The 12139-nt window shown below is 40.5% G+C and overlaps 1 protein-coding gene across 2 annotated transcripts in view; it reads right to left on the bottom strand.

Annotated features, from left to right (window-relative positions):
* Nucleotides 1-9260, bottom strand: part of bab2 (bric a brac 2) — a 30701-nt gene extending 21441 nt beyond the window's left edge. For both annotated transcript variants that reach the window (XM_017162295.3, XM_017162298.3), the window contains exons 1-2: nt 8965-9260; nt 3902-5819 (exon numbers count right to left, since the gene is read on the bottom strand). In XM_017162295.3, the coding sequence (XP_017017784.1) occupies nt 3902-5701 (1800 nt within the window). In that variant the 5' untranslated portion in view covers nt 5702-5819; nt 8965-9260. The remainder of the gene's footprint in view (nt 1-3901; nt 5820-8964) is intronic.
* Nucleotides 9261-12139: the final 2879 nt, after the last annotated feature.

The raw sequence follows: 12139 nt of genomic DNA, 5'->3' as shown, positions 1-12139 counted from the left end.
CACATGGCAAATGTTTCCACCAATAAACCAACGAATCTGATACTAAACCTATACTATATACCAATTAGCCAAATATTTTTCTATAATTACCCCCGAGGCAAGTGCACGGACTTGGGCCATGATTCGATGGCCATTGAAAAACCCAGATATACACAGAGCCATAAAAATTCTATTGTCCCCCAGTATACGCTAATCGTTTTTCATTTTTTTCCCTATTTTTTTTTTCATTTCTTTATTTAAACAATCACCGTCGGCCTGTAAATACAAAGATGATTTGGCCAAAATCGGCCAAGTCACTGCGTCACAGTCCCACGAGTCATCCGGCTAACTTTATCAGTCTTTAATATAAGAACTACAAGAGCACTGATCACGTAGCGCCAATAGGAGAGAATTAAAAATAAAGAAAAAATAGGAAAAAAAAATAGGGAAAAGGAATGAGCGGGGCTGGAGAAATCTTATCAGGGAAATTACCAAAGCCAAGAGCTGGCATCGACGCGACTTAAGATTACAAATTGTTATTATGATTATATTGTTGTATTATTTGCGCGGCGATAAGATCTATGTGGGTTTATGGCTCGCTCGGGTCTGCCATAAAATAAATTACTTATTTATTTCGAGTGTGGCCCCGTCGACCGGCTGCGGCTGCTCGGGCATCGAAAATTCCCTTTTTATATAACCTGGGCAAGAACAATTGCTGCAACGTTTATGGCCAAGGCAACAAACTAAAGAAATTATCGAAATTGCCTCGTAAATTATAGAATTCACATATAATTCAGGCGACTGACTGACTGAATTCCAAAGTGCCGCCTGGCCTTACGAAATCCTTTAATCTTCGAAATGGAAAATGCTTTTAACCACCAGCCCCTGGTACATATGTATACGAATGCCAGATGATAAGAGGCCCCTTGAGAGTTTCCCATTGGCAACCGACTCTGATTTCCATACTCCCGGGGTGGCCAACGATCGGCGGGGTTTTATGTAAAACCGGCGAACATAAATTTGATTTATTTCCCGGCCCCGGTTCGAATCAATCAAAGACCTCTAATGAGCTTCGGACCGCACAGGAAACAGCCGGTGACATTTGGCTTAAGTTGGGCTCGAACAAAAAAGAAAACTACATAAATAAGGAAAGATTCACACGCTCAAAAAAAGAGCGGAGATATAAAAAGAAAACCTCCTAAACTAACCATTTCCTCTGGATCGCTGGAGTTCAAGCAACCTGCTTTGCATAAAGCCAAAGCAGAAGAACCCACCGAGATGGAGATACCCATGGAGCAATTATGACTAACGCCCGAGACAAAGAGATACTGGGGGGGGGGGGAATTTTCGGGAAAACCCGGGAAAGGGGGCCCGCCCTTGGCTGTCAAAGAACTTTCAGCACTCGGCAATTTTCAGTAATATTCTTCTTGCAAAAACAATTCGCAAACGCACAAAAGAAAAGGCACGGCAAATACAAGGAAAAGTCAAGGAACTCGCACAAAAATTTGCGGAGAATATGAGGCGGGGTGGTGGGAGGACAAACCCTCTTGAATTTGAGTTTCTTGTGACTTTTCCTGACTGCTGGGTTCCCCCAGCGCTGCGTGTGTGTCTCCGCATCTCTCTCTCTCTCTCATGCCCTGTGTGTGAGCTGCTCTCGCCTTCTGGCTTCTATGAATGAAAATGCGATGGAAATGCTAGCGGAGGGGGGCTGGGGAAAACTCGAAGAGAGAACACTCTCGGAATTGACTGAGGAAAAGTTGGACTCTATTAAGTAACAGGCTCCCAGCTTCATCGTCCTTCTGCCTTTCTTGCGGCCAGGGACTTCCCCCCAGTGACGTCGTCAAATTTTGGTGGTTTTGCGGAATGAGGAAAAGTAAAAGAAAATGGGAAGAGGAAGCCTCTCCTTCTGCGCTTTTACTGCCGTCTATTTCTTCTTGATTTTATTTCTCATTTCATTTCAATAAATTAACAAAGGAACAGTAAATTGTGCGAGCCAGAAGCTGCGAATAATATGAGAAAATCAAGGGGGCATCCAAGGGTTTTTGCTCTCTTATATCTAATTCATTTTGCACGCATAAATATGCAGGCCGCTTGCCTTGGTAGCGTATCTTTATATATATTTACAACTTACAGTTGGAGAAATTAATTAAAAGAATAATATTTCTATGACTCTATGATGACTAAGCTAGAAAATATAAGATTTCTTATCTAAAACGTTTACTTTTTATAGAAAATACTATATTGCTGCTTTGAAAATGATTAATTTCTTAGAAATGAATATGATTTAGATTGTATACACTTCCACAATCATATTCTTGAATTATTTGCTTAGTGTACAAGCCAAGTTTCATATTCATGAGCAGCCACCCATTGATTATATGGATTTATTTACATAAGTTCCGAGTTGTATATAAACAATTCGAGTGCAAAAGTAATGTGGAAAAATATGCCGGCTCAAGAATAATGCTCAATGTCACACATTAAGTGTTTATAAACAAAAAAAAAAAAAATAGAGAAAAACATAGCCAAGAATGCAGCCAAAGTGCAAAAGTGAGGGAAAATCGGAGGCGCATTAGTTGCAATTATGGAGAATCAGATGCACGAGACGGACAAATCAAATATTTGTGCGACTTTTGTTTGCCTTGCCATCAATTTTTGCCAATTGTTTATAATTTTGTTGAGTTTCCCTCTCTGTTGCTCTTCGGTGTCTTTAGCCAGTTTTTGTCCCCGCATTTGTGTGTGTGCGTGCATTGTGCAATTTTCGTCATTAGCATTAAATGTTGTTGAATTATTTTTCAAGTCGCTGACGCACTTAATGTCGCGACCTCGTCGCCCCCCTGTGCCCTCGAGTCGGTTTTCTTATACAAATAGTAAATCAGCTTTAATTTGCAATCTAATAGAAATAACAACGAATAAGGTAAGTGCGGCCTGCGGTAAATGCAAAAGATTTCGTTAATATGCATGCACACTGCACCCTTCACCCTTGCACCCTGCACCCGCTTTCCCAGCCCCAAACGATAAATAAATAAGTGAGCGGCGTACGCGGCGTATGCGCATTATGCAAAGCGGAGGAAGAAGCGGGTCTCTGGGGTCAAGACGAAGACGGGGAAATGGAGCCCGACTTGAAAACTCTATGCTTGGATGGGTTTTTTCTCTCCAAGTATCAGTTCTACTCGCCTAATGCCTCTCTCTCTCTATATATATATTAATTGCTTTGGCGGTGCAATTATTTATCAATATTTATGATCGTGCTTCTGTTACTTTGTATCAGATTTGAATTTAATGATCTAATTTATTCGCTGAGATCTGTGTCATGTATTTGCATGTAAGTGGATTTTAAAGCCGTAATATTAGTCACAATGATCACATGGCTGGCTAGATGATTTCATGGCTTTGGCAGATAACCTCTGCAATTATTACTCATTATTTATCCTAAATCTAGCTACTTATTCATTGTTAGTTTTTAGTGTTCTTTGAATTTGTTTAATTTATATTTATATATGAAAAATTGGCTCCCAAAGAGGGCTGCTTAAAATCTTTTAAACAAATTCATCACTTTATTTATGTGAACATCTTTGGCCCAATTTCAAGAGATTTATTTTGATTTTCTTTTCCGTTTTCGGGGAAAAATAAATTTATCATAATGTCGGTTTCAACTAAGAATATGCAAAATGTTTAATTTATTAATAAGCTTTAATCTATTTTGTGAATAAAATTATACTCAGAGGGTTTTCTCTATTTCATTTGCAGAATAAAATTGAATATATAAGAGTTCAATAAAATTATTCAAAGAGGAAGGAAAGAAATGGGAATTCTGTTAGAGTTTTATCAACCAAAGTCTTAAATTTCTAAAAAGTTTTTTTAAATACTAAAAAATAAAACTAATATTTTATACAAGTATTATTATATTATAATCACTCACCCTCTCTTCTTCGCGAATCATCTCGGCAATTTCCGGCTTGATTTCCATGTCATCGTGATGGGAACCCACTGATGAGACAGAGGCACTGCCTCCTACTCCAGCACCGCCAGTCGGTGCACTGGCTCCCGATCCTGCGCCCGAGCCAGCTCCCGATCCCGAGCCTGCTCCTGCGGCAGCTGCTGCCAGAGCACTGGCCATGGCATGCGAGTGAGCCAATTGATGTTGGGCGGCCAACTGCTGAGCAGCAGCAGCGGCGGCATGGTGATGCATGGCGGGTGGAGGGGGTGGCACAACGGCGGCATGGTGAGCGGCAGCAGCCACGGCGGCGACCATGTGCGGGGGCAAAGCAGACTGGGCGGCCACTCCGCCTGGCGGGGAGTGCATGGCTGCCGAGCTGCTGCCATTGCTGTGTCCCGATGCTGGTGGCGGTGAGGAGCAGTTCCGCTGGGATCCTCCGGCGGAGGAGCCGCCTCCATTGCCGCCCGACAGCGACTGGGGATTGGGCGAGGCAAAGGGATTGCGCACGATCGTCGAAGTGGTCATGGCCAGTGGCTGGTTGGTCTGATTCTGGCCGGGAGTCGAGGTGGAACCGCGCTCCGAAATCTCCGACTCGCCGCCCTGCAGCGAGGGACTGGGCGTGGCATAGCTACCGTCATGGGAGCGCTTTCGCTGTCTCTTGTTGAGATCCAGGGCGCCGTCGGCCAGCATGCGCGGCCTCTTGGCCTTGAGCTCATCGTCCGCATCGGGATCGTCGTGTTGTCGCAAAATGGCAGTGGCTGCTGCCGCCAGCTCCTCGTCGTCATCGTCGTCGTAAACGGACATTGGATGTGCGGATGCCCCGCCATCTCCGCGACCCGCACTGACCTCCGCCAGGCCCCTGATCTTCAGGGTCTCGGCCACCTTGAGCAACGGATTTATCTGATCCTGGCAAACGTTGATCTCCCCCTTGTACATAAACTCCACCAGAGCCTTCAAGTCCGACCAGCTCACGTCCCGCATGATTATAATGGGATGCTGGCAGGGATTATCGTAAAATAAAGCCTGGAAGTAGGGCGAGCAGGCGGAGAGGACCATCTTGTGGGCCTTGATCGACTGACCCTCGCAGGACAAGGTGACGTCCACGAAGGACTCGCTCTGCAGCAGCTCGTCAAAGACATTGGTCAGGTTGGACTGGTAGTTGTTCCAACGCAGACAGAACTGCTGGTTGTCCCCGCCACTGGGAGGAGTTACCTTTCGGCGCGGAGTCTTCAGTTCCGGGCTGCTCTTGACCTTAGACTCCATGGGAGGCGATGATGATGCCTGGCCGAACTCGAAGAGAGCCGATGCCGCCAGCTTGAGGCTTTGCTGCTGGGGCTGTGGCGAGACGGGCAGGGAGCGGGACTTTTTGGCCTCCAGGCGGAGACGCAGCTCCTGGTCGTCGGGATCGCGGAGACCCACCACCTCGCTGGAGGTCAGCGGGCGGGGCGGCGGTGTCAGGGGCTGTTCGTTCTCCAGACTTGACTTTGGCTTCACCAGCACTGTGTCTGCTGTGTCTGCATCCTTCTCCGTGGACTTGATGACACCTGTGTCGGGTAGGTCTTTCTCTGTTTGAGGATCTGCCTCTTTGGGGTCCTCAAAACTAGTTTCCACTTCTCTCTCCGGCGAGGATCTCCGATCGCTCTCCTCCGAGTCCTCAATGAGGGGTTGTGACACCATTTTGGGATCTTCTACGCTGGGCATTGTATAGTCACTCGCCTCGAATTGATCTCCCTCGTACTCTGACTTCATTTCAAAGTCCATTATCTGTTTGGTCATGTCCATGGTTGGCTGGATGTGGTTTCCGTTTGTATCTGATGAAGTGAAGGTGTCTCTCGCGGATCCCTAACACATTTTTAACCGTGCCGTTACGAGAACTTTTCCGGGCAGAGCAGTTCAAGCGCTGGAAAAGAGAAAAATTTCACATGATTCTCAATATAATTAAAAGTACAATTCAAAGGAAACTATAAACTGGCGATTTCGCACATTTATCCAATCATCTATCAGTTTAAATTACAAATTTTAATATTCGACAGCCCCACCAAGTGGGGGAAATATTTCAATGAAAATTCTTTAGCAATTAAAACCTATATGTTTACCTGTATAAATTATTTGTTTTTTTCGGTTCTTAAAAGGCCTTTGCCATTTGAAATATTTCCAATTGAGCTAAGAGCTCAAATAGAACATCTTGCACAACAAATTTATATGAATGAGTTCTCAGCTAGCTTTCTCGGATTGCTAAACCCCATTTGTAAATAAAAAGGAAATGAGTAATTTAGCTTTATATTCTGCTAGAAAAAATATACAAAGCTCTTGTTGTTGTTGTGTTTTCCTTGGAAAAATCATTACTAATATATATTGCGTATTATTTGCATCAACTAATTGAATATGTTCGGTAGAATCTACTTAATATCTTTGGAAGTATTTCATGCATATCAAGCGCTCGCTCTTAGTCATAACTTTATGAAATAAGCCTATTAATCTTGCTTCTCCCTCTGCTGCTGAGTCGAAAATTTCCATGAATTTCTATTAATTTATGTTTAGTATTTCCTACGCCCGACGCCCGCCGCCTTCTGGCACCACCCACTGCCCGCCCATGGCCAGAAATGTGCTTTATTAGCTAAAAGCTAAGCACACATTTATTTATGTTTAATTTGGCTTAATTTATATTACTGAGCTGCAATTATTTGTAGGCTCCTCCGCTCGGCATTGTATTTATACACATCTATATACGTGTACGGGCAGCGGCAAATGAATATATATATATCTTTATATATATAGTATATCTATATGTAGTAATTGTGTGCGCTATTATTGCTTATTTTGTATTGTTGTCTCTGGATCTACTTGCATGCGCACATCGCCCATCTATAGATTTATATTTAATTAAATATTATTATTTATGGCAGCGCTGAGAGAGAGAGCCAAAAGTAATTATATTTATTTAAATATTTTGTATAATTTTAATTTATGAGTGTGCTCGGGGGGATGGGTTGTTGGGTGAGGCTACTGGGAGGTTGAGCCCGCATAAGGGGTGGAAAAGTTTCCGCAGCTGTCATAAAATTTAATTATATTTATTATTATTGTTATTATAATTCTTCTTCTTGCTACTTTTTATGTTTATTATTATTTCATTCCAATTAAATCTTGTGGCTGTAGCCACGACTCGACGTCGTCGACTGTTATTATTTTTGTTTATTTTATTGTTGTTGCCACAAAGAGAGAGAGAGAGAAAGCGAGTCATCGCCGAGGGAGCCTCACCCGCAGCCCATCAGTTCAGTTTTTCCCCCCTACAGCTGCCCTTGGAGAAGAACATTTTCTCTCCACTCGGCAGCTTTTCCTCCTCCTCCTCCTTCTCGCCTTTTTGGCAACTTTTGGTTTATTGTTATGGCCGCGCTCTGCCTTTTGTTATTCCTTTTATTTATTCATGTTTGTTGCTGTTATCGTCGTTGTAGCTGCCGCCGCCACTGTTCGCATTAAATTTGATGCTTCTTTGGAAAAAGTCAGTCTCAAATAAATAAATAAGTAAATTGCCTAAATGCACAACAAAATCCACAACTACAAACTGAAACGAGACTCAAACTCAAACTCGAACTGAACTTAACTGAACTGGAATGAATTTTTTCGGAAATCATATCGTCGTTTTCTTGATCTCTCATAGTTGCCAATTGCTTGGGCACTTCCTGTTTCCTCGTCATTTTTTATTTTTGATTAATTATTTATAACGAGCGCAGCTGTTAAACAACAACACAAAAAAAAGCATACTAAAGGGGAATAAACAACAGCGAAATGAGAGCCACTTCTGTGCACAGAACAAAAATATTTAAAGTTCATAAATGTTTCGGGAAATTGTATTTAATATTATTTAGAAGAATTTTGTGTTGAATTTTAATTTAATATAAAATAACTACACTTATATTTATACAATTATTTAATGAAAATTTATATAGCAACTGTAAGGTATCTATAACTCATTTAGTATTAAGCTAAATTATAAAATATTCGTTTATAAAAACGACTTTTTAAGTTAGTTAAAAACACTCTTTAGGATCAAAAAATAAACAAATTATATAACAATTAAAAAATCTTTAGAATAGATCCTTCCCATTATATTTTTAACCAAATTTAAAGTAAATAAAATTAAAAATAAAGTCAGGTACATTACCAAGTAATATATAATAACTTTTTTAAAAGAAAGTACTTTAATTTTATTAACAAATACAACTCAATTTTTCGAGTATATCAAGTTTTTTTTCCTGTGTGCCCTTTGTATTTATTTATTATTATTTTTGTATTTATTTATTTAATTTCGTCTCGAGGTTGTGGATCCTTCGAAGCTCGCACACACACACACACACAGAGGGGGTTGGGAGGAGGTTGGGTGTTTGCTGGGTGGATTTTCAGACAACGAGGCACATTTATATATTGTATATTGTATTTATTTATTAACGCTTATTTATTATTTATGCAGCAAGTAATAAATTACACAGGCGGCAGGGCTCGTTGCTGCTGCTACTGCTGCTGCTGCTGGGCCAGAGTTTGCTGCGAGTTTTCTCTGGGTTTTCTCCTTGCGGAAAATGTTTACAAACTGTTTTTGGCGCGTGCCACCCACTCGGTGGCGGTGGCAGAGAGGCACTCGGAAGCAACTCGCAAAAGTTGCTCCTTCGCGTAAGTTTTCTTCTTAATTCCTGTGCGCCCAAAGACGAGGCAGCAAGTAGCAAGCAGCTAGCTGCGGCAGTGGCAGCAACATCGTAGCCACGGCAGCAGCAGCAGCAGCAGCAACACCATAGCTTTTTACGACCTTTCGGTGGGTGGGATTGTGTTATAAATTAATAAATTACAATTTCTTTGGGTGGAACGCAAAATGCGCGGACGGGATAATTTATATATATAGTACATATACACAATATATATGCACGGGTATACTATTTCTATAAGGTAGGAAAATCGAGGAAAATCGATTTTCGTGCAGCGCCAATTAAATGCAACCTGCTCGGGCATTTGTCGTAAATAATACCACACTATAATTATCTTTAATAATCACGTACACTTCGGTTTGGTCTCCTTCTTTTTCCTTGGCACCACACACTCTGCTTTGCTTTCTTTTCTCACTGTGTTTTTCTTTTCGATGTTAATTATGAATATTAATAAAAACTTCTGGTGTTTATTTTTGTTCACTGCATGCAACACATGCTGCAACTAATCGTTGTTGTTGCTTCACTAGTCACTTGTTGTTGCTGCTTCAGTTCTGCTTGTTGCTGTTGTTTTTGTTGTTGTCACTAGACTTGCTTATGCTGTTGTTGTTGTTGCTCGAGTTTTTTTTTGCCGTGAAAACAAACGTGCACTCACGCCGAAAGTAAAATATCTACTGATTTCACGGTACATCGTATCCACTGAATACGTCGTGCAATGAATGAAACTCGAGACCGCTCAGTCTGCGTCGCCGTCGACGCCGGCAGCGCTCGGCGAGTGAGAGCGCTCGCGTTCGCTCGGAGGGGTAGGAGAAAGGCGAGAGCGAGGTGGTGAGAGCGCCGGTCGTTTTTCCGGTTTTTGCGGCGAATTCGTTAAGAGTAAGCAATTGGTTCTCTTAAAAAGAGGCATTTAAGTAACTAACAATAAAAATGTAGGTTTTTTGGGATTTCATTTTTATCACTTGAAAGATCTTCATGAAGATATGTTTAGAAGGTTATGTAAGTGATATTAGTAATTCTCATTTTATCTTATTTTGTCAAATGTATTTTGTAAAAATATGAAAAAATGATATTGGTTTATATTAAATGGTAAATTTAATATATTGGTAAAATTTTAGATCGATCGGTTAAGATTTATTTTTAATTTTTGTTTCCTAATTATTATCTTTTAATGAGTTATCTTTTATACTTTAATACCTTGTTTGATGTTTTAAAAGAGAAAGATATCCAAGAAAGCTTCGACCCGACAATTACACTGTTTACCAATTCCTTCAGATTGAAAGAAATTCTATAATTATCGATGGAGTTGGTAAAAGGTAAAACTGTAACAATTAGTCGTCAGAAATGCAGGCGATCGAAATCTGTGTCAACTAATAAGATAGGTTTAATTAATTTAATGAATTAGTTATTTTCCCTAGAGATAGGATAAGATTTCCAATAAAATAATAATTATTATTTACATTTTATAGCTATCTACAGGGAAAAATACTCAAATAATAAAATCGTAATAAATGAGGAAATCAAAACATACAAAAATAAAAACAAATTAAAAGATTTGATTACTATTTCTTGTAATACAACTCCAAAGTTTTCTAAATCCAAATAGATATCTATCATATCTGAAAGTCTTTTTTTGGTATAAACCAATAAAAACTACGCTACGGAAATATAATTTTAAATTTTTTGAACGTTTTTTTAATATATTAATTTCAACTTACATGTTATTTTTTTACTTTCAGAAAATATTACAACATTATATTTTGGTAAGTTTGAAAGCAACTTTATAACATAATATACATATATGAAAATAAAAATAATGTTGACTACCAAGATAGGTGTTAAGAATTGTTATTTATTTATTATTTTTTTTTTTTGTCTTCGCATTATTTTCATTTAAAGAAATTTAGTGGACCAAATTGGTTTCTCGAATCACTTACCGCCATATCTCTATCTTTGTAGAATGGGTATTCAATCAAAACCGGCCATATTTCACCCAACTCATCCCATAAATAAATCCCCCAAGTAAGAATCAAAGGAAATCGCGAATTAAGAAAGGCAAGTAAAGTATAAAGCCTAAAAACGCCAAAATTGGCGACTTGAAGAGATAAAGAAGCAGCAGCAGCTGCTGCAACAGCAACTTGCAGCAGCAACAAAGCGCTGCAAGAAAGAGAGATGCTGACCAATGTCCGGCAAGAAAGTGTTGCCAATAGTTGTTGCCAACCCTCTGGCGGCAGCTCCTTTAGCCGTTGTTGTTGGCTTGGCCCAAAACTATGGCAAAAAGAGCAGAGAAAAACGGCGCTCGCCACTTGGCCACGCCCCCAAAGCTGGCCGCAAAGCCAGCGCCGCATGGGAGTGAGTGAGCCAGCAAGCTAGGTGCTCCCGCACACACACGCTCGCACCCATTTGGGGCGAGAGAGAGTGGAGAGGGAAGCAACAACAAAAAAACGCGAGCCCCAACGAAACGAACGAACGGAAAACGAAGCTTCGGCTCTACTCTCTTCTATGCTACTGCTGCTTCTTCTCCTTGGAGGAGGCAACGAAAAGAGCAAAAGAGCACACAAAGGGGAGACGGTAAAATGGCAAAAAAAAAGGGGGGGAAAACTAGAGGAGAAGAAAAGGAGGCAAAGACGCAGGCAAGTGCAGTATTGCATTGCCAGTGTTGTTGTTGTTGTCCCGCTGACGTCACTTGGTAGGCGGCGCTACGAACGCATTTTTAATATTCGGCTCTCTTCTTGTCATTGCTTTTGTTGTAGTCGTTGCTGTTGTTGTGACACGCACCTCCATTGTGGCAATTGTTGTTGCTAGTTGACACGTGTGCGCAACCAATAACAACAACTAAAATAAATCCCTCTCCGTTTCAGCGTATGTATGTGTGTGTGTGCGTGCGATTTTGTATATTTTGCATATTTTATTCCATTTGCCTCTCTCTTTTTTGTGACCTTTTTTGCGCTCGGGCTTTGGAAACGAGCCTCCGCATGCTTCGTGCTCGACGCCGATTGGCCCGACCACTCGAAATATATATATATCTTATATATATATTTGGGTTTGGGGCCATATGAAATACTTTTATATATATATATTCTGCATATATAAATCGGGGGGCGTACATGGGCAAAAAAGCGTATCGCATCGCAAATGATTCTAGAGGCCCGAGAATTGGCGAATCGCTGACTTTTCTACATATTCTTCTTTGTGTTTTAGCTTTCTTTTGCGATTTCTTTTGTTCAGGGATTTATATGTCTTGAGATGGTTTTTTCTTTTATTGGAAAATGTTGCGCATAAAAATCCGGGGACTACCATGCGTATGATTTATATTGTCACCAGGTAATAATTTTATTCGTTTCTTTCAAAGCCTTTCAAATTTTGTTCAACAAATCATTAAATAATAATCTATATTCTAATATTTAAATTTATTTATTTACATACTATTCAGTATCTTGTATTTGAAATACAAATATTACGTATACGCAGCAATCGTCATGGTTTGCAAGGGCATCTTAAGTATTCAAAAAATATTTTGAAAAATATGGAT

Source organism: Drosophila kikkawai, chromosome 3L, assembly GCF_030179895.1.
Source record: "Drosophila kikkawai strain 14028-0561.14 chromosome 3L, DkikHiC1v2, whole genome shotgun sequence".
In the NCBI taxonomy this organism is placed as follows: Eukaryota; Metazoa; Arthropoda; class Insecta; order Diptera; family Drosophilidae; genus Drosophila; species Drosophila kikkawai.
This window is presented reverse-complemented; position numbering and strand designations above follow the sequence as displayed.